The 24,220-nt window shown below is 36.8% G+C and overlaps 1 protein-coding gene across 2 annotated transcripts in view; it reads left to right on the top strand.

The window, feature by feature from the left end:
• LOC126456892 (calpain-5-like) overlaps window positions 1-24,220 on the top strand; it is a 282,083-nt gene that overhangs the window by 79,580 nt on the left and 178,283 nt on the right. For both annotated transcript variants that reach the window (XM_050092729.1, XM_050092730.1), the window contains exon 3: window positions 14,303-14,434. In XM_050092729.1, the coding sequence (XP_049948686.1) occupies window positions 14,303-14,434 (132 nt within the window). The remainder of the gene's footprint in view (window positions 1-14,302; window positions 14,435-24,220) is intronic.

The raw sequence follows: 24,220 nt of genomic DNA, 5'->3' as shown, positions 1-24,220 counted from the left end.
TCAAAACATGTCCTACCAACCGATCCCTTCTTCTAGTCAAGTTGTGCCACAAACGTCTCTTCTCCCCAATCCTATTCAATACCTCCTCATTAGTTACGTGATCTACCCACCTTATCTTCAACATTCTTCTGTAGCACCACATTTCGAAAGCTTCTATTCTCTTCTTGTCCAAACTAGTTATCGTCCATGTTTCACTTCCATACATGGCTACACTCCATACAAATACTTTCAGAAACGACTTCCTGACACTTAAAGCTATACTCGATGTTAACAAATTTCTCTTCTTCAGAAACGATTTCCTTGCCATTGCCAGTCTACATTTTATATCCTCTCTACTTCGACCATCATCAGTTATTTTACTCCCTAAATAGCAAAACTCCTTTACTACTTTAAGTGTCTCATTTCCTAATCTAATTCCCTCAGGATCACTCGATTTAATTTGACTACATTCCATTATCCTCATTTTGCTTTTGTTGATGTTCATCTTATATCCTCCTTTCAAGACACTGTCCATTCCGTTCAACTGCTCTTCCAAGTCCTTTGCTGTCTCTGACAGAATTACAATGTCATCGGCGAACCTCAAAGTTTTTATTTCTTCTCCATGAATTTTAATACCTACTCCGAATTTTTCTTTTGTTTCCTTTACTGCTTGCTCAATATACAGATTGAATAACATCGGGGAGAGGCTACAACCCTGTCTCACTCCTTTCCCAACCACTGCTTCCCTTTCATGCCCCTCAACTCTTATAACTGCCATCTGGTTTCTGTACAAATTGTAAATAGCCTTTCGCTCCCTGTATTTTACCCCTGCCACCTTCAGAATTTGAAAGAGAGTATTCCAGTTAACATTGTCAAAAGCTTTCTCTAAGTCTACAAATGCTAGAAACGTAGGTTTGCCTTTTCTGAATCTTTCTTCTAAGATAAGTCATAAGGTTAGTATTGCCTCACGTGTTCCAACATTTCTACGGAATCCAAACTGATCTTCCCCGAGGTCCGCTTCTACCAGTTTTTCCATTCGTCTGTAAAGAATTCGCGTTAGTATTTTGCAGCTGTGACTTATTAAACTGATAGTTCGGTAATTTTCACATCTGTCAACACCTGCTTTCTTTAGGATTGGAATTATTATATTCTTCTTGAAGTCTGAGGGTATTTCCTAGGTCATAATGCCAATAAAAGTACTACTTGAGTGATGCCATTATTTGCTATTGAAGTGGCAGGGAGGTATCAATGTGCACATTTCAGCAGAAGACGATTTCAAAGTTACAACAGTGACTAGTTATTACAAAATATTTTCGTGCAAGTCAGATGACTATCATAATAAGTGTCATATGCCCCGATGACATTGACCAAGTAACCAACAAGATAATAAGTAAAGTAGGCTACATAATACCTAAATCATGAAAAAAATGTGCTAAAAAAAAAAAAAGTGTGGCACAAAATATCATTGACCATTGAAGTAGTCAGACATAAAACAATGAGTGTAAGAAAGTGAAGTTTTAAAGAACTGTGAACGTGTTTGTTTACAGTTATAAATATTTCATGATATTCCATAAAACAGGCAAATACATTGTCTGATGTATAGAAATATAGGTTACATCGTTACAATATAATACATCATAGACCCATCTAATCAGTCATAAATGTAAAACAAAAGCATAAGCAGTGACAGGTTAAAAGATACCATGAATGTAGTTATTTACAGTCACAGAAAGTCTAAAATAGCGATAAGCATGAAGTTACAATTATCATTTGGAGAAGTAAAAGAGGAATAAAAATGAACAGAAGTAAAATAAGTTTCCTTAATTAGTCTAGATCAAAATCATCGTATTACCTCAAGGCAACTGTCATGAAGCAAACTGAGTCCATTAAGATAGTCATGAATAAAAAGTAAAAACATAAGCAGTTATAAGTTTAAAATAAAGTGTACAAGGTTTTATACAGTCCATGAAAACATTCCATAAAAAATAAAAGAAAGAATAAAAGAAGAACAGAAGAGCAGGATCATTCTATAGCAAGTCTTCAGAAAGATCATAGAAATTTTTTCTCTAAAGTCTAACTGCATATGGAGTATGGTCTAGGGTTTTTACTTGTAGTTTACACAAATTTCTATCTCTTCCAATCTGTTAAGTAACAATCCTTTAGGTGCATTATGAAGAACTTTTAAGTTATTCGTTATAGATCTGTCTGAGTGACTGTCATGTGGTAGGTGTTGGCCAAATACTGATTTGTTATGAGACGTACCTGAAGTGTGTTCCTTATAATGAGTATTGATGTTCTGACTTGTCTGGCCAGTGTACTGTTTGTTGCAGTCTTTGCATAATGTTTTATAAACAACAGAATTTAGATAGATATTACTGCAGTTTCCTGTTGTATGTTTCAGCCTATTCTGCAAGAGGTTATTAGTAGTAAAGGCCATTTTTAAATTAATGTTCTTGAACAATTTATTAATTTTGTCAAAATTTAAACCAGTGTACGTCATTTTGGAAAGTTTGCTTTTGGGAGTTATTAAGATTGCTGTCAGACTGTTGAATTTACAAAGCAAATAATCAACTTCATTACGGTTAAACAGTTAGCTTTGGCAATTTGCTTTAAAATGCTTAGTTATTTGCATTAATAATAACAACAGTGGTAGTCGACTTCCTGTAAATGGTAAAACAATGTTTACCACTACAATTTTATATGATTAGATCTAAAAAGTTGATGCTGTTGTTATTTTCATGTTCTATTGTAAAAGTGAGATTAGGATGAACGTTATTTAAAATGCTAGTGAGTGAGTAACCTTGTTTCTGGAACCTTCATATAACAACAAAGTATCATCAGCAAGTCTCTTAAAATATAAAATTTTATTTGTGATGTGTGGGTTGATCCTGAAAAACAGTAATCCTACATTATTAACAAAGATGTCAACTATGGTACCTGATAGTGAATTGTACAGGAAAAACAGTAATTCCACATTATTAACAAAGACGTCAACTATGGTACCTGCTAGTGAATTGAACATTGCTAATCCGTCCTTTTTGAAATAGATTTTGCCAATGAATGAAGGGTATTTGAAAGCAAGAATGTTTTCAAGTAAGTCAATGAACTCTGTTATTTTTCCTGTACTCATAATCTTATTTTGAAGGAAATTATTTTTTATAATGGCTATTGTTTTGGTGACTGGTATGGTGTACAGGTTAATAACGTCTAATTAGACAAACCTTGCATTGTTAGGAATTTCAAAGTTGCAGATTAACTGTGCTAGTTCATAGCTGTTCTTTATGCTGAAAGTATCTTCAAAACCATAAAATGCTTTCAAAATATCATTCAGTTTTTTGTTTAGGTTGTATGATGGACAGTTCACGTTGTTAACAATTGGATGAATTGGCACATTGTGCTTATGTAGCTTTACTGGGATCTTAATTTAGGTAATTGGGGATTCATTATCTTCAATGAATGTTTTTCTTTTGGTAAAAAAAGGAAATTATTATTGCCAGTCAGCTGTTTGATCATATTTTGAAATTTTGTGGTTGTATCTTTGCCCTTCTCACCGAAAAAGTTAGTCTTTGAGATGTAATCACTTATATTATTAATTGTAAGAATGTCATTAATATTTTTAGCTGTTTGGGATTCATGATCTCTCTTGCTTGTCTTTTTTTTTCTTTGATGATTATGTCTTTAGTTTTTAGTGCAATTGTGCAAACGTCTGATTTACTCAAATGGGAAGATTTCATTGCAACTTTAGCATTGCCTACTATGTGTTTAATGTTTACATCACTTGGAGTAGGCGTTAAATTCTATTTTAACCCTTTGTTTAAAAGGGCAGTTTCAGCTGGAGTAAAATGAATATTAGTGAGTCTGGAAGTCCTTGGATAGAATTATGCTCATTGATGAAAGAATTATGTGCAATTTTATGTTGCCAGCTGATCAGAGTATCTATTTCCTTTTGAAGCTTATTCATACACCAAAGAGCCAAAGAAACTGGTACACCTGCCTAATATCCTGTAGGGCCCCGCGAACTCACAGAAGTGCCACTACACAATGTGGCATGGACTTGACTAATGTCTGAAATAGTGCTGCAGGGCTGTCTGTAAATCCATAACAGTATGATGGGGTAGAGATCTTTTTGTGGTAATCAGTTTCAGTCAGTTTTTGACCATCTATAGATGTCATACTGAAATACGAACATAAAATGGGTTTAGAAGGATGCCTGAAAAAAGTAGTAAAATATAAAACACATCATCTATAACAAATATTAAAAGAGGAATATACCCAGGTGGTAGGCGGTGGCAGGGAATGGAGTGGCTGTTATGACTCCACAAATGTCAAGTGCTAAGGAGAGCAATGCAGCTGTTGCTTAAATACATGATGCTCCACCCACTGCATACTGAGTTACAGTAGCGATAACCAATCGGCCATACAGGATGTAAAACAGGTATTACAATATTACAGAATGGTTACACAAAGCTAATAACAAATGAAGAACTAGGTGAATTGCGTTATACAAAGTAACTGTATTTCATAATAATGATAAAAATATATATAAAAAAGATAACTAATCATAATCGGTTGTGAGAACATTGATAGCCATCTGTGAGAATTTCTCGCAAACTCGTAGACTATACAATAGCAGAGATGGTGGATAAGTGTCGCTAATGGTTCCCATGGTGACACCATCTAGTAGAAGAGAATTTCAGAGCTGCAACAGTGGTAGGATGTGACATCATGTATAAATGCTTGCCAGGTATTACATATTACTCCTAGATAGTAGAGTTAGTGAAACTACCACTTGAGTGACACCATTATTTACCATCGAAATGGTGTGGAGGTGTCAATGTGCATGTTTCAGTAGAATATGATATGAAAGTTGCTACAGTGACTAGTTGTTACAAAATATTGGTGTGCAAGTAAGATGACTGTCATAATATGTGTCAGATCCCCCCAGATGACATTGACTAAGTAACCAACAAGATAACTAGTAAAGTAGGGTACATAATACCTAAAGCATGAAAAATATCTTACATAAAAAAAACTACACCCATTGAGGTAGTCCAAGTAGTATTTTCACTGGCACTACGATCTAGGAGTAATATGCAATACCTTGAATGCATTTCTACATGTCAGCCTGCATGCCAGTACTCATTTGAAATCCAGCCGTTGTCACAGCTCTGAAGTGCTCTTCTACTGGATAGCACAATCAATATAACCACACCATCTTCATGGGAACCATTAGTGTTGTTTAACCACCATATTTGTTGTCATACAATCTACAAGTTTGTGTGAAATCCCCACAGGTGGCCATCAGTGTTCTCACAACCAGTTATCGTTGGTTCTCTCTTTTGTATACATTTTTATCACAGATTAATGAAATACAATTGCCTTATATAATGTAACACACCGATTTCTTCATTTGTTATTAGCTTTTGTGTAACCATTCTGTACACACCTTACTGTAATAACTTTTTACATCCTGTATGCCTGATTGACTATATCACTGATGTAATTCGGTATGCTGTGGATGGAGCATTGCATGTTCAAGCAACAGCTGCATTGCTCTCCTTAGGAGTTGATGTTTATGGAGTTATAACAGCCTCTCCTTTCACCACCACTGCGTGCAATAATGGGTGTAATTTATTCTTTTAATATTTGTTGTAGAGGATCAATTTTATATGTTACTACTATTTTCAAGCATTCCTCTAAATCCATTCTATCTTCATATTTCAGTATGAGGTCTAAAGACTGACTGCAAGCAATTACCACAAAATAAATGTGTTTTGTGGTCGAGACGGTTTGTGCTTATTTTTAAAGTACTTTTTGCCAGACAGCTGTTCTCCATGAGAAATGTTCTCAAAAATTACTAAACCTTATCTTAAATAAATGAAAAGCAGAATCGCATCAACAAAGCAACTCTGAGTCTTAAGCACCTGCTGTGGTTGCAGAGATTAATTAATCCTAACAGACATATACTGGCTGTAAAGTTTGGACCATTACTCCATGCTCCCTTATTTGTTGTTTCCTGATGCTGAATCTATTCTGCCAAGAGTTTTTGTAGTTAGGAAATCAAGGAGTGTGTTTCTGTCACAAAGAACTAAGGATTTAAATAGTTTATCCATTTGCCTGCATAAGCCGTGATGAAGTGTTGCAGGTGCCCCAAAGACTGCCTGCTGACAACTGATTTTCTTTAACAGCTACCAACTGCCTTGGCTTGTAGCACACTTGAAGTTGAGTCTCTCTCCCTCCCTCCCTCTCTCTCTCTCTCTCTCTCTCTCTCTCTCTCTCTCTCTCTCTCTCAAATATCTGTATCTTCCTTGCAGTATGGGTGGATAAGCAAAGACCACCATTCCTTGTATCCCATCATCACACTTACCAATGGTTGTTGGAGAACTGGGGGTGTAGGGGCACTGGCTGCCTCCCAGCTCAGAAACCCCTAATTGCCACATCTACACCTAGCCATTAATGGCTGGGTAGTAAGAAGCTAGACTTGCAACGTAGAAAGAAAAGTAGTACTACAATGGCTGTTCGCCAATCACATGCTTACAAAAGAGCTGTGAGTCTCTGCACTGCAAAAACAAACCTCTTAATAACAGTAACAGACGATATCCCATGGTAAACAGTGTGTGTATTGTCATGAAAACAGATGGAGAGACTTTGGATAAAATCTCACCTTTCTACTTATACAAAGCTTTGGAATGAGTCATAAGGTCACAAAATTCAAAGAAGAGACTGCAGAATGGCAGACCTTCAGTTAAGATAGCTAGAATGAAACTCATAAGTTTGAAATGACTTGGAGTTTGCTGTGGCCATTCTCTTACACTGCTTTAATTATTAACAGTTAGGGCACAGGATCACAGTATCACAGTCTGTAAGGACCAACCAACATAAGCAGGATGCAGCTCAGCTGCCTGTGAATAAATCTCCAACCACACTGCGTAGTCACCAAATGTCAGGGTCCCCAAGCCCACCTTGTGTAGAGCAGTGTGTGTCCAATCATTTTGGGAAAAAAAAGTCAAAAAGTAAATGTAAACTTTCATATGCCTTACACGGAGACAAAGAAGATATGTTAGACAACACTCCTCTAACACTCATAAAAACAGGGCACGAACAACCTACTGCTTGGATTGATGTTGGCACAAAAATGAGAACTGCTGCAGACAATACCAGAACCTGGACTGATGCTTTCACAAAAATGAGAACTGCTGCTGCAATACCAGAACCTGTACTTGTATGTGCAGTTGTGGAGCTGCCATCCTAAACAGTGCATGAAAGAAAGCAAACCCAGAAAGAACAGCAGTTAAAGAATGAAGTGTTCTCCATGCAAGCACATCAACTCAAAAGGTAAACAAGCAGAAACAAAACATAATAATAGAAAAAAAACTGCTGCAAAAATACACAAAACACAAAATCTAGCAGCGTACAGCAATTAACCTGAGAGGTCAACATTGAATCCATCAGACCATGTTTCCTTTGTGATATCTGATGACTCACAGGACTACTCATCTAATGAAGAAACTGACTTTGAACTCCGTTCTCCACCTAGTCAATCCAGGAAAGCTGACGTACACCTGGCGTCAACCAAGCCACGAGTAATGGTTTACAGGTTAGTCCAATTTTCTTCTATCACTGATGGAAAATCAAGAAAACTGTCTCAAGAACCAGAACGAATCAGGAAATAATAACAAAAGCAAGAGATAAAAAATGACCTGGCCATCTCAGTCATCCCTGCTTCACCACTACCAAAGAATGAGAATTGCTCGTGATGCACCATCCAAGTACTGGTGCAGACCAAAAAGACTGTATAAACCCCATTGTCCAGACTCGAACCATGGCAGTGCTGCAATCAGACCACAGTGGCTGTTACTGCATGAATAAAAGTTTCACAGAGTTCTTGTCACATCAGATTTGGCAATCTTGAGCCTTTGTCAACTTTCTCTTTCATCATGGTCAGGAGATATTTCAGTTGGCCATTAGGTGCTTAAGTTGCCAAATTATATTATGGGGATGTTGAAAACTCAAGACACAAACCTGATGTGGCAAGAACTCTTCCAAGCATCAAGAATGTTCCCATGAAAAATCATGTTGGCTGTTACTACTACCTAGGTGAGTTTCACCCACTGTCCACAGTCCATTTACATCTCGCAGTACAATTTGCAAGAACTAGTCGGTCTGCTTAAACAGCTAGCTAGCTCCACCATTTTTAATGCTGGAATACGCCAGTGCCCACAACCAACAGCAGAGCCTTCCTTAAAGCTCCAACAGAGACAAATGAATTGAGCATCTAATCACTAAGATCAGCTTCTGCATTCTCAATATCAGGAAACCAATCCTCTTTGGTGCAGCACATGCCACTCACTCCAGCATAGTTTTAAGAATTAGTAGTCCAGTCTTCTCCATTTCACTCCAGTGGAATACCCATGAGGATCTATGTGATAAAGACTATTTCTCATTTATCCTATCCGTCTCTGCCTCCAGCCAACAGAATGCCTGTTGTGCTGGGTATTCCAAAATAAAATTGGCCCCACTTCAGCTCCATAGTCAAGTTCAGTGCTGACATTCTCTCCAGAGAGTCCATGCCACGTGCCTCTGTAGGCTCAGTACAGTCTACCCTCATCCTGAACTCTCTTTAAGCAAAACATTAATGTAAATGTTTGAATGAAGTCACCTCCTTGGCCTTCTACTTGATCAATCTGTTGTGCTTACCACACAGCTAGCATTAGCTGAAGGCCAGCTGCATGATGAAACTTGATCTTCTTGGCTTCTAATTGACACCACATTGGCAACTGATTACACAATTCTTCTGTGTTTCAAAGCCCTGAATTGTCCTCTCACTGGACTATGGATGTGTAGCCTATGGGTCTGTACAACAGTTGGTGTTAAACCTATTTGGTCTAGTACACTGCACCAATGTGAGAAGCTGGAGCTGGAAGTTTTTGCGTGGGATCCTTTAGAATTCTTCTGGCAGAAGTTGGTGTCCACCACTACATGTCAAACAACAGTATTTACTTGTCATCTATGCAGTAGCAATGTATCTGATGTCCAGCCATCTATATCACTCAGTTCTTTTTAAAAACCACCAATATAGTCTCTATAAGCATCTCAAAGCGAGATTATCAATTCTTATGCAACTGGAAGTTACGAGAAATAATGTTGAACTTTCTCTTTTGGTTTGTGTATGTAATACTCTCCTCAAGTACCTACATGGCATTAGCTTGTCTTGAGATGCATCTAGCTATTTTTCATGGACCAAAGGAGAATTCCAAACCCACAGCATTTTAATGACAGTTTCTGTTGGTTCTCAACAAATATCCCAAATTACAAACAACCAGTACCTATTCTAATGGCTCTAGAAACGACGACAGAGCTTACCTTGCATTTGTTTGCATGGATGGCTATGGGCAACAGTCTGTACCAAATATATATAGTGTGTACACCGTGAACTTACAGCCAATAAACTAAATCGAGTATCACATCGGAAGTCAGGAGAGCAAGAACTTCACATTGCGCTGTGAGTCAGTGAGTAGCCTAGCCCATATACCAACTTCACCCACAGTATGTTCTGTCATCTAACATTTGGCATAAAAGATCTGTTTCCAAAGCTCCAAGATGCTGACATCCCATTATTTTAGGACATGAGCGCATATTGGCATCCTAGGAAATGAGCTTGCATATCAAAAGGTCAGAGTGATATGTCCTGCCCCAGTGTAGGTGCAATGGGAATCCAGCCCAGATAAACAATGTAGAACAAGTTTATTAATAAATACATAAACAAAAGCTCCTTCCTGGAGTAATGTAATGACAAGAACTGTTTGTGGTAATCACTGAATTTACACGAATTCACAAGTTTGCAGATAGCCCCAATAACAGACAAAGTCAATGTCAGAATTCACTCTGTAGTAGAGCAGTTGTAGATGAAAACATCACAATTGCTACATTTGTTTCATCTCTTCCTTATATTTGCAAGTCATAGTTCAAACATTTCTTCTGTAATGTGATCCATCTTTTCCCTTGTGGTAGATATGCCAAGTCATATAAAATGTGATCTGATTTGTTTGGCAGTGTCTGAAGTAAACATGCATAAATATCAGCATCATCCATTGGTTTATTTAGCGGGGACATATTTGATTGAGAATGAAACATGGTCCAAGTAGGCCGTAATCTGTTTATTATCCATGAAATTGGCCAGTTTCAACCATGGGTCATTTGCAAGCTAATCATCAGTATTATAGATTTGATAGAACTGTGTAGTACCTTTATAAATTTTAGAAGTTTTCACTCTCCCTGGAACCATCCCCTGAATGCCACACCTTCCCTTTCATCCAGTTTGTTTCAATATACTTTCCTTTCAATAATTTAGCCACTTGCCTTCCCTACCTATATACATATATATTTTAAAAAGTATGTGCTTCATATGTTAGAAAGATTTGTGCACTGTTTATCTTACAGTACTGCAGCACATATAAGAGGTATGTGGAATTCGGATATTTTATGTATGTATGATGTACTAGAACTTCAAGTTAGTGTATTATGTATAAATGTTTATGTTGGTTTAAAATATTCTGTTCATGCTGTTAATAATTTACAAATGGAGATTTTAGTTATTAGTCTGACAAATATGCCCCATGAGGAAGTCTGGTATATTTTTAGTGATTTTAACTAGACAACAAATGTTACATTTATACAATATTTTTAGTGATTTTAACAAGACAACAAATCTTACATGACACAGAGTGTGTGAGCTATATGAGTCAACTAGTACTACTTACAAAATATGAGCTCTAAATGACGCTATTTGCATCAAAACTGTAGTTACTACTTCCATTTCATATCAAGTTGTATGATAATTTAGACAGCGCCATCTAGAGTAGGTCCCTTCTCCTTCACATAACACCTATGTATTTCAACATATGTATGGTAAAATATTGTTGAAATAACTGTTCTGACATGGTATAATCCAACTTTTGTTTTAATTTGTATTATAATACCATATAAAAGAGAAAGTGAAACTGTACCTAGTGTGTGTGTGTGTGTGTGTGTGTGTGTGTGTGTGTGTGTACACACAGTATAAACATTAACAAAATAAAACCGACAAACTGCAGGGATTAATTCCTGGCTGGGAATGTAGAAAAAAGGGCCCTATGAAAATGTGTCCGGAAATGCATCATTGCCACATTAGATGGTACTGACAAATGAAACTTCCTCTGACCATTTGCCTTTTGTTCCTTGTGTGCTGCAGGCTGTGTGATTGATGCGGTATGCTGTAAGCAGCAGAATGGTTCAGTATTCGTTTTGGGAATGAGTTGAGATGCTGTTTGTGTGTGGCCAAGCAGATGGAAATGGTTAAGAGACAGCACAGCTGTACCAAAAACTTCACAGACACCAACCAAATCACACAACATTTCAAGCCCTTTTTGGGAGTTTGGGAGTAATGGGTCCTTTCAGACAGACAAACATGCAGGGAGACTGCAGACTGCGGGAGTACACCAGATTTGGGGGACAGGGTTCTACAGGATGTTGAAATGAACCCTAGTGCAAGCTCCAGGCAAGTGACCCACCAACATGGTGTAAGCTAAAGTACAATTATGTGTATATGCATGTTGGTGGGCCACTCGCCTGGAACTTGTTCTATACCCCGATCTTCCAAATCTGGTGTATGCGCAGTCCGCCACCTCCATGCATGTTCATTTGTCTGAAAGGACCCATGATCCCCCAAATGTCCAAAAAGTACTTGAAATGTGTGATGTGGTTGGTGGTTCTGAGGGTACTTATTTTGATGTAGTTGTGCTGCTTCTTGACCATTTCCATCTGCTTGGCCATATGCAACACTTATCTCAGCTTGTTCCCAACATGCATACCAGACCATTCTGCTGCTTACAGTATGCACATCAATCAGACAGCCTGCAACACACAAGGAACACATGGCAGGTGATCAGAGGAACTTTAATTCTTCAGCAAAGTCTTCTGTGGCAACAATGCATTTCCGAACACATACTCATAAGACCTCTTTTGCCTCCATTTTCAGTCGGGAACCTGACCATGCACTTTGTCGGTTTTATTAATGTTCGCCCTAGGTAATCTGTTACTAGTTCTGATGTACCATATGGTATATTTGTTACATCATCACTATTGTTTTATTTTATAGACTGACTGCACACCTCATTAAAATGCCCTACATAATATTTTGTAGTTCAGACTTTGTACTGTAATGTTTAATACTACATGTAACATGACATACGATTTATGAGTTTTTATCCTCTACTTTTAATATGATAGCATATGGGAAAATAATGAACATAACATGCCAGTGAAGTAACGATTTTGTATCTAGTGACAAAATGAACTGTTTCTTTGCCTTGGAATTCACTTTCATGCAAGTAGCTAATTTTTCAGCATAACTGTCAACATTTACTTCTTGCTTGAAAAAAATACCATTTACCATATCATAAACTGAATAATATTCCAAAGTAACCTTCATGAGACTATGCCATGTTTCCCAGTTCTCTTTGCCAGTTAATTTCTCAGCCTGTTGTTTTTCTGCACTCGTGATATTTCTTCTTGTCCACACATGTCAGTTAAGGTACATTTTACCATCTTTGTATTCTTTTAAACTTGTAAATGCATTAAATGACCTCATAAACTGCCCACAATACTGAGGAATATTATCACAATCCAGTTTCTTGAATTTGTTCTTTCTTAGATAACTTTACTAAATTACACGCCCAGTACTTCATCAAATCAATGTTTAGCAGAACCACACTCTGGCACCATATCAGGAAGAAAATATGTAACTAATATGCTGCATAAATAAAGATTTATTCAGTGATATATATCAACATATTACTCATGGCAACATAACAAGAATAACAGCAATTCACCTAAGAATTTGCACAGCAACACTGATATCATTACATGTACAATACAATATGAAATTGTAGTTTATGCATTCCTTTACAATTTCAAACCATTCCTAAACATTTTCTCACTTACATGCTCAATGTCAGATATTTAACATTTGAACTCATTTGTAAAGTAATAAGACATTTGAAGATGTTTTATATTTATGAATTCAGTTCTTTAAAGACTCAGTGGTTTACTGGTCATTCAAGAAAGTTGTTACTAAGTTTTTATGCAAATAAATGAAATAAAGGGTCCACATTATGTATGTGTTGTAGCTTACATGTTGGAAAAGTTAAAGAATGTAGTTTACTCATCTGTTATGAGCCTCACAATTGCCTTTTTGAACAGTCATCTTGGTTTGTTTTTTTTTTTCCTCTGAGAATTTGGGCGATGTCAATGAGGAACAAGATATGTGCTTTCATCAGGATATCAAAGTGATGGACTGATTATATTAGGGCTACTGGAATATCAATATGCTACGAGACCAAGGCATACAGTGGGCAATTTACTGGTGAAATAATTTTATTGGGTGATTTTAAATATTCACAAAACCATTTGCAACAGAGATTGGTTTCAAATTTTGGAACATTGAACCACTGTTGCTGCATCAGACCAAAATGGAGGGGAGTGATGTATACATCAGAGAATAATGAGTCTAAATTTCAAAAATTAGTAGTGTGGCTTTTTTTTCTCCTAACAAAGCACATTTTAGAAACTCTATATGTGGTAGAAATAAACTAATATCGGTCTCACTGTAAAGATGACAAGTTCACTCGCAAACATGCACAACAAAAAACCACTAACAAATTAGCTTTCAGCCAAAGCCTTCTTCAGAAAGGGAGACAATCACACACATTCATTCACACAAGAAAGCACACATCACACACACATGACCACCATCTCTGGCAGTTCAGCCTGGAATGCATTCTGGTCCGAGCTGCTGAAGATAATGGACATCTGTGCATGAGATGTGCTTGCTTGAGTGAATGAATCTGTGTGTGTTTTCTTTACTGAAGAAGGATTTGGCCGATAGCTAGTGTGTAAGTGTATTTTTGTGGTGCCTGTCTGCATGATGAATTCTTAGATATGAAGTAGTAACTGTAAAAAAAATTTAAACAAATAATTAATTAATTAATTATTTTGTGTAAAGAAAACTTATGCTAAAGTAACACATTCCACATCAATATGAAATGTTGTATTCATGATCTATGGAACAATGATTAAAGTATGTCTGTATGTATTCAATGTATCATCTTTACAACGAGTAACTCTCTACCTTTTCCTTATATTGTTGATAATCTAACCTGGTTTCCATTGTTGGAAATAAACTGAAGTTAGATGTAGATTCAGTGCTCAAAAAACCATTTGAATATTTTATTATCTGAAATTTTGCTTTTTCTCTAAACTAGTTATTTTATTATTATTGTTTTAGGAATTATGTGATCAGCCTTGCCTGTTCAGTGAAAATGTGCTGCCAGAAGATGTGCTTAAAGGACAACTAAGTAGCAGATGGTTTGTGTCAGCTTGTGCTGTTTTAGCTGGAGTCGGAGAGTTACGTAACAAGGTATGTTGCTGTAGATGTAGGGATGAGGCACCCAATTTTTTGAGCTCTCCATTAATTGTAGGTATATAAAGTAGATATTTGTAGTGTGAATAGGAAAAATGGGAAAGAAGAGGGTGGTACTCAAGAAGAAATTTGTTGAAAAGAGATACAAACGAAAGTTATAAAGATTTTAAATTTCCATTTATGTATCATATGGTAGTTTTTGTACCTTAACATTGCACCAGGACGGCTATGGCTGCTTTTATTTGCATGTTCCTCAAGACATCGTTGTTAAGTAGACTCATCTTGCTGTGTGATTTTTGATGCACTGTACTCTTGGAATATGTGTGTATTAATGTGTACAGCAGTTAATCACTCCAGGTAACCATTCTCCACACTGTTGATGTTCAGTAGCAGAATTCTTTTGTTGATACTTTTGTAGAAATCACATTACACACGAAACTTGCGGGAACTCATGCTGATTTCATCACAAGTTGACATATATATAGACTGCTCCTTGGAGACAATGCAAGCTATCTTAAGTCCATATTTCAAAGCAAATCCCATTCATTGCCATATTAGTGTTCCAACTATTACAAAGTAAATTCCAAAATGTGACGCAGTAGCCAAACTGATAGTAAACATGCCATGTACTCTACAGATAGCATTAGAAGTGAATGAAACTGGCCATGGGCTGGCTTATATGCCTGATTCTGGTGTAATCTCATCAGAGGGCACTCACGATGATAAGCACACTCATGGGTACAGGCACCGTAGCAGTCAACAGTAATATTGTGCCTGCTACTTGGTTTCCATAGTGACAGCAGGTGGTGCCACTACAACCCTCAACCCTCCCCCTCCCCACTTCCCAGCAGCATCTGCCAAGGAAGAAAAACAAGGTGGTTGATGATCCGGAGGAGCTATCTCCCCCCCCCCCCCCCCCCCCCTTCCTCCTCCAATGCATGGTGTCTGCTGTGATGTTAAGTCTTCTCAAATTCCTTCTTGTCTCTTCCAACCATCCTGAGGACCTTTTTAATTTCAAAATGTAACTGACAAATTTTCTTGGTTATCCTTTTGCCATTTATTCTGAGTATGAGTGTAAAACTTTAATCTCTTCTTCCTTTTGTGTCTGTGATTGTTTCTTTATTTCTTTATAAATCTTCATCTCTCCTCTTTGTCCAGTTGTTATCTTGGCTCTTTTGTGGTTAACAAATTTGTCTTAGTGTTTTCTTTGATTTTTGTAATTCATTTTAGGTGCAATTTTGTGAAGTGTTTCTTTCATTGTCTTTGCTTCTGTTTTGTTCTCACAAATTATGTCAATACCATCATCAAAAGCAAGAAATTTCAGGTAAATCTTCCTATTCTGTGTCACAGGTGGATTCCTTCAATATTTTTCTCATGTACTTGTGTATCCCACTCTCTCATGACTTGTATGATACCAAACTGAAGAAAATTGTTGAGAGTCCATTCCCCTGCAGAAATTCTTTGTTAATTCTGAAGGACTGAAAAACTCCTTCTAGGAATTTAAATTTTGAAATTATGTCTGTGAGTATCTGTTAGACTAATTATTCTCTGATATACACATCACTCCCCTCCATTTTGGTCCGATGCAGCAACAGTAGTTCAATGTTAAAAAATTTGAAACCAATCTCTGTTGCAAATGTTTTTGTGAATATTTAAAAGCCTTGATGGCTTTTAAATATGACTAATGCAGTCTGCACTGCTCAAGGCAAGTGAATCACGTACTCCTCTGCTTTAGCTTAGCTACCCTATTCATTGATGCTAGATAGGATTACGAATAAACTGGATCGTTGTTACTTATCACAGATAATCTGAAGATGTGCTAATCACATGAAAAATGTCATTATTAATAAAACATTTACAGCAATTACAGTTTTCTAATTTTGGACAGTTGTCTTGTGGTTCTGTCAATATCTGCTTCTTCTAATGTTAGGAACACTGTCTGCCTGCCTATGGAATCATAGGCTTTTTTGAAGCTGTTGAAGGTAATCGTGTTAAGATTCTGTATTGTCCGGATCCTGAGGATTGTTTTGAAATGCTCTTGACATGACCTACTTTCCTTGAACCCCACTTGGAACTTACCAGTTGTGCATTCTTCTTTGTCTTATTCAGTAGTGCTTTGGATGATATAATTTTGTAAGTTACTGGAAGTAAAGATATAGCTCAGTAATTGTGTGTGTGTCCCATTTCCCTTCTTATGTAGTGGATGGATTATAGCTCATACTCATCGTCCATTATCTGTAACAACCTCATAAATGGTTTCAGCTGCCTGTTTCCCTCCTAGTTACCACATCTCAGCTAATATCCTGTCTTCCCCTGGGACTCTGCTCTTTTTTTTTCTGCTGTCCAGTATACTGTTCAACTTAATGCAGTCATGATGGTTCTGAATATAGGTGTTTCTTTTGGGACTGTCTGAAAATTAATTGTTGTGTTGGTTCCTCACAATTTAGAAGATTCTTGAAGTATTTTGCTAGTAGCTCACAGTTAGCTTTGTTGTTGGTAATCAGTTTGCTTCTGGAACCTTTGAAGTGAAGACTCATTGGTTTGTACTGTGTTATGTCTTTTTTGAAGACTTTGTAGAAGTCCTTAATGCTGTTCTGTCTGAAGTTGTATCTAATTTCTCAGTCATTTTTGTCATATTTTCATTTCTTTCTTCTAGTAATTTTTGGTGTCCATTTTATGACACTGAAAATTATTACAAGAAAGAAATGATCTCAGTGAATGTGCTCCAGTCTCTTTCCTGTTTGTGGGAGTTCCATTTTTTCCAAGCTGTTAATCCACGTTCAGTTGCTTCATCACATTTCTTGTTCCACTGTGTGTTTTCTTCCTACGGGTGGCTGTTCTGTTTCTCTCACTATTTCTATAATTTCTTCTCTGATCTCATCCCAGTTCTTATATCATTTGTAGAAAGCTTTTTAACAAATTTGCTCCTGTTGTCTGACAAAAGTGTTATGTCAGTTCTCAGAACTTTTTTAATTTTGGGTTTGGGTCGTTTAGGTTGAAATTTAGCTTTGATTTCTCTTAAAATGTGGTCTAAGACAACACCTAGTTTTCTTCTGATCCATACATTCATGATTTCTCCATGGCTTTGTTTGGCTATTCCATTTGATCCAGTTGATATGAGCCAAAATGTATATTATGAGAAGACCATTTCTTCTTCCCCCTTGATAATTTTCTGAGAAAGGTTGACATTAGTTTTAAGTCGAATTGTCTTCAGAAGCTGATGAGCCCTTCTCCATTCTTATTGGTGTGTTTGTGTGGAGGAAACTTTCCTGCCTTTTCCTTGTTCCTTTGACTGAAATGCCCTATGAGTAGTTTCGTGTGGTACTTTGGTATTTTTGAGTTTAATTTTCAAGTGTTTTCTTAGATTATTTGACTTATTTTGGATTTTTTTCTGTTGTCATTGTTACTAGATGTGTGGACATTTATCAACAGTATTTATACATCTCATGAACTAGTTTTCATCTTACGTGGCTGTTGTGAGGTAGCAACATACTATTTCCTTGAAAGTTTATAAGAAGCTGGTTAACAAGAGTAATTACTGACACACTTGCAATGTCATCTGCATATGCAGACATGTGAGTGGACTTCATCTTCATAATTCTAGTTTCTGTACTACACTGTTTATCGTTAGGTGAAAGACTATTGTGACATGGTTATCACCCTGTTTAAAATCAGATGTATTTGTTATTTTATTATGTAGCTTTATGTTCATTTTAGTATCCTTGATTATTGGTTCATAAGTATTACACAAAAGCTAATTTTTTTAGCGTATTATACAAGCCTTGTCAGTTTACAGTATCATTTGCCTTCTTATAGTAAACAATTAAGAACTATTTGTTGATAGGATAATATATGCTAGACCATGTGTGCAATAAATGTGATAAGCCATACCATAATCGTAAGGAATGTGTTGAACACTTGGTCCATGAGTAGACAAGTAACCTGAAATCATGTAGAGGAAGCAAGAGTCTAAGCTGGAGGACAATGACGTGCGTGTTCAGAGGACTTGCCTGATAATTGTTGATTTTTGGGTCTATATTATTAATTAGCTAACCCCCACCCTGTCCAGGAATCACAGACTTCTTTCAGAGTCTTCTCTTCTCTTAGTTCCTTTTATTTTTGGTCAGCTTCACTGTGTAAAATAAATTACATTAAATATTTTGTGTGACTGTTCTTGTTAAAACTGTCCTCAGGTGGCATAACTTGGTATGTAGACTCTCTGTTGGATCATTTTCGTTTTTTCTGACCTTATCTGCGTAATCCTACAGCTTTGCAGGGTCGGCATGTCAATCTGGATTTGGCAATGTTAGGGGCAATGTGTGGCTGGATGTGCTTCTGGCTGACAACAACAACAACAACAACAACAACAACAACCACCTCCCTCCCTCCCTCCCACCCTCCCTCCCTCCCTCCCTCCCTCCCTCCCTCTGGGACAGAATTAGTGTACCCCCATCTGTCTAAGTCTAGTGTTATCCCATGTGAAAGTGTCTGGATGGTTTTGAAATGTTTGTGAATTTTATAACTGAGGTGGGATGTCCAATAATTCTTTCGCGCTTTAAATGAGGTTAACAATATTATCTATAAATCTTATCATTGATATTCTTTGACCCTGTATTTTAGTCCCTCTCCCAAAACTCTCTTATTTCCATTATTGTCTTTTTTTATGTGTAGGTTGAAGAGCAGGAAAGAAAGAGTGCATCCATGCCTTCCACTCTTATCAATTGTTGCACTTGTCTCTTAGTGTTCTATTCTTATTCTTCCCTCTAGGTTCTTACACATATTGTATATCACTTGCCTTTCCCTATAACTTATACCTATTCACTTTCTGCAAGTCAGTAAATCCAATGAAGGTGTCTCAGTTTTTTTTAAAGTTTGGTTCCACAGTCAAGCAGAACATTTAGTGCCTCTCTGTTACTGTAATCTTTCCGAAAGCCAAACTGATAGTCATCTACCAAATTCTAAATTGTCTTTTCGATTCTTATGTATATTACAATAGTCAGAAACTTGGATACATGAGATGCTCAGCTGACTGTGTGGTAGTCTTGCATTAATCTGCCCTTGCAACTTTAGAAATTGAGTGAATAATACTATCCCCAAAGTCCGATGGATCGAGTCCAGTCTCATGGATATTACACACTAATTTGAACAGTCATTTGGTTGCCAATTCTCCCAATGATTTTAGAAGTTCCAAAGGCTTATTATCTGTTTCTTCTGTCATGGTTTTTCCCCCCAAGTCATAAAAGCTCTGTGTGACTCTGATACTGGATCCCCTATTTCTCCCAAATTGATATCTATTGCTTCTTCTTCTATCATGTCAGCAGATAGTCCCCCCCCCCCTCCCCCTCCCCCTCCCTCTCTCTCTCTCTCTCTCTCTCTCTCTCTCTCTCTCTCTCTCTCTCTCTCTCTCTCTCTCTCTCTCTCCCCCCTCCTTCACAGAGGCACTCAGTGTACTCTTTCCACCTATTTGGCTACTGCTCTGCATTTAACAGAAGAATTACTTTTGCACTCATAATAGTGGCACTTTAGCTTTTAATTTCAAAAATAGTTATTCTGACTTTCCTATATGCTGAATCTCTTTTCATTTCTTCAAGTTTTTCTGCCACTATTTGCTTTAGCTTCCCAGTAATTCCTCTTTATTTCATTCCTGGGTGATTTATATTGCTGTATTCCTTTCATTTTCCAAATACTTTAGTATTTCCTTCTGTTGTCAATCAGTCTAAGTATTTCTTCTGTTACCCAAGGTTTCTTCACAGTTACTTCTTTGCGCGTATATCTTCTGACTGCACTTTTTAAGGATGTCTTTCCTTGTCAACATAACTGTGTTTTGTGGTATTCAGAAAACTTCAAATGCGCCTCATTATTCATCATTATTTGTGCCCACTTCTTATCACACTGAACGTTCTTAATGATTCTCTTGATCTTCTGGCTACATTTCAACATTATTAAATTGTGATCTGAGTCTATATCTACTGTAGGATATGCCTTACAGTGCAATATCTGACTGTGGAATCTCTAACTCACCAAGATGTAATCCTGCTGCTTTATTTTGTGTCACCAGTCCTGTTCCAAGAATACCACCTCATCTTATGATTCTTGAACAGTGTGTTATTAGCTGAAATTTGTTTCAAAACTCAGACTCTTTCTTGTCTCTCATTGATACAGGTACTACAGAGTCCATATTCTTGCATAGTTGTCTTCTGTTCCTTCCGCTACTACAGCATTCCAATCCTTCATGATTATTGGATCTTCATCTCACTTTTTATACTGAGTTACCCATCCACTATCCTCATATGCCCTCTCTGCTTCTTCATCTTCTGCTTACAGTAACAACATATGTACCTGAACTATTCATGGCTGCATTGATGTGCTATTGATTCTGATGAGAATAATCCTATCACTGAACTGTGCACAGTAACACACTCTTTGCTATACTTTCCTATTAATAATTTATCCTGCTCCCATTATAACATTTTCTACTGCTGCTGATATTTCTCTATAATCATCTGATCAGAAATCATTAACTTCTTTCTTTTTCACTTCAATGAGTCCTACTAAACCTATATGGAGCCTTTGCATTTTGTTTTTCAGACTTTCTACCTTACCTGCCACTTCTGAGGTTCTGTGCTCTGACTCATAGAATGTTACTGATTTGCAGGCATTTCAGTCTTTTTCTCATGGTAACTGAAGTGGCCCACACGGAGCGTGGTACACAAGAACTACCTCTTTAATAGACAAGAAGAACAAAACATTTGTTTAGTAACCACATAAAATAATATTTATCAGATATGAAGCACTTCAGTTATAAACAAGAAAAGTCACAACCAATTCAGCTCTGTGTGAGCACTTAAAAGGTTTAATCAAGGAAAGTAACTGTTTGTGATAGCTGACAAATCCACTGACTCTAACTGATAAAAAGTCTGTGTCCAGAAGGAAACACAGTTATGGGTGGCTGTCCAACAACACAACACTGTGACAGGCCATGGCCAACTTGCATCTAGCCTAGACATGGATAACTGATGGCTTGAGGTAGTCTCTGTTTGGGGGCATTCCTAGACTGATGAGCAGACCAAGTACTGGGCACTAACTGTGCAACATCTTATGTATCGTACCGGTGAAAGCACCTGTTGCGGGCTATTTGCAATCATATGACAGCACGGAAGTAAATATGCCAATGTTTGTTGCACCTGCTTGGGGCGACGAGGCTGCCTCCTGTCAGAGAGTTGAACGCCACTGTAACTGCACAGCTTCCTGAGTTAGCCTTGACAACACACTGTGGTTGTTTTCTTGCAATGCTCACATAGTTTTGACTCTTGTTACCTTGGCTCCTGAAAGCTTGTGTATCTGCTACTCATGGTGCTGTCCTGCTATTTTTATTGCAGCAGTCAAGTTTCCTTTCACATTCACCTGCAAAAGATCTGAATAGGAGACTAATCCAAATTTTTAGCTGATAAAGATTATTATGACACTTCTTCAGTCACATATTATGTGACTTTAATGCAGTGGTTTCCATTACCTTCTGCATCCTCATACTATTGATTGTTGCTGATTATTCCACCTTTAGAGGAAGTTTCCCACCATAAGGGCAACAGGGTACTCTGAATCTTTCCCCACTCTTTCACCTTTCTTGGCAACGCTGTTGCCAGGATGGGAGTGACCCCTTATATCAAGTGTGTTTGGCCACCATTTCTGATAAATTTTATACAAAAATTTAAGCAGTGGCTGGGATAAAAACTGGGTTCAGAACATTTGGGTTGGAAGTCCAAACTGCCACCTCAGATCTGTTATCCTTTTTTTTATTAAAAATCTTTATTTACATTAAGCAAGGAATTAATGAATTAAAATTTGGTGAGGGGTGTGGGAGGGGGAATACTGGAGTACATTTTGTATCCACAAGAACATTACAAAAACGTAAGTTGATTTTAACTACTTCTCGCAGAGTCTTTCCTCTGTTTTATCCTGAAATATTAATTTCATGTGTGTTACAGGAAACATATGATATTTATGTTAATGAAATGATTGATTCAGTCAAATTTGTTCCAGGTGATAGTGATTTGCCCATTTTTTGTTAATTAAACTGAATGCATGATAAAAGTAGATGTGAAATGTTAAACGTCTTCGTCTTCACTTAAATAAGGAAAAGGAATAAATCCAAAGTTACACCAAACAATACTTTGTCTCTATTGCACACTCATGTGGAGTTTCAAAACAGTCTACATTTTAAATCTATTTTCTTTGTGAGTTTACATGATTTTCCCAACTGCCTTGTTCAATCAGGAGTGTGTGTTATTGACTTGAATGCAAAAATGTGGTGATTTGTTAACTAACAGTTATTGCTTGAAAAAAGCACCAACTGACAAACCAATTTCTGTGCCACAAAGAATAACAGTAATTCATTTTCCTAGCCTTGCTGGCTCTACAAAAGCTCTCTTGTGAGGCTATAAAGAAATAAATAATGCACTTTTAGAAACTTTAGAGTACAAAGAAGAGCGAGGGAAAATAATGTTTTATTGTTTTAAGTCAATGACAGAAATTGATTGTACACAGAATTTTGGCCTGATATCTTGGGAGATGTAAACAAAACTAGAAAAACTCCGGAATCCTAGATTGGGTGTGAATCTAATCTCATGAACATTAACATCCCTAACAGGCTTGATAGAAATGAAAAGGGATAGTCTTGAAGACTGTGAGGTGAGAGCTACTGAGATAGCTGACTACACTGAGTATGAAAATGAAATATACTGAAGTGATCTGAGGCAAGCAAAGTAGTTGTTTCACAAACAAAGTAGTTGTTTCACAAGCAAAGTAGTTGTTGCCTGTTTTGTGTTTCTCAACATGTATACTCTTACCATGAAGAGAAAATCGCAGCAGCTCAAAACTTCGATGAAACATTATAATAATCACTTACCAGGTGACTACACAGTAATCAGTTATTTTTTTAATATTTATGGTATGTGAAGTTCATAGCTCAAATATCGGTATTATGAAGCATTTTGATTCAGCTATCAAAACTTCGTGATAAAATTGCCTTTTAAGTTTTACGAGTAGCTTTGATTTACTAAAATTAGGAAATTTTTATGGTGGGCCACCTGGCTGTACAGTAGAATGCTTGCTTGAGATGTTGGCAGCCCTGGTTCAATTTACAGCTGAGACAGAATGTTTAAACTAAGGTGCATGTTCTATGAGCTTTTCCATGAGGCATAGAATACATAAGAATGGAAAAAAAAATCTGTAGTGCTCGAGGCTGGTAATCACTCAGTCAAGTCCAATTACTGTCATTATTTCTTTCGTTTTTCTCCATTCAGTTTGAATACTACATTGTTTCAATAAAAAGTTCATCAAGTATGTACTCATTAACACACACCTAATTATAATTTTTTATAAATGCATGTCTTCTTATTTGTAGTTACATTCCACACTCAAAATTCGTCTTAGTTGTAAATATAAATTCTTAATTTGCAGTCTTTTGTAAAAGAAATAGTTAATAACAATTATTTAATTTTAAGAAAAATACAAATTAAATTTTGAGCAAAAATGAAAAATCAAGTACTGTTTATTTGGACTGTGCCCATTAAATTATGCCACAGATGCAGTCTCACATGAGCCAGAGTGATAAATGTCATAAAAACAAAGGGTACAATAATTTTCATGTCATCAAGCACACCATATAAATGCTACATTTGTATCATGTGTCCACTCAGTTCACATGCATTTTTCATAAAAATGATAATTAGATGTATGTTAATCATCAGAAAATATGTGATGAATTTTATATTTAAATAATGG

This window comes from Schistocerca serialis, chromosome 2 (assembly GCF_023864345.2).
Source record: "Schistocerca serialis cubense isolate TAMUIC-IGC-003099 chromosome 2, iqSchSeri2.2, whole genome shotgun sequence".
Taxonomy (NCBI): Eukaryota; Metazoa; Arthropoda; class Insecta; order Orthoptera; family Acrididae; genus Schistocerca; species Schistocerca serialis.
Note: the sequence above shows the minus strand (reverse complement) of the source record. Positions and strands in the feature narration are given on the sequence as shown.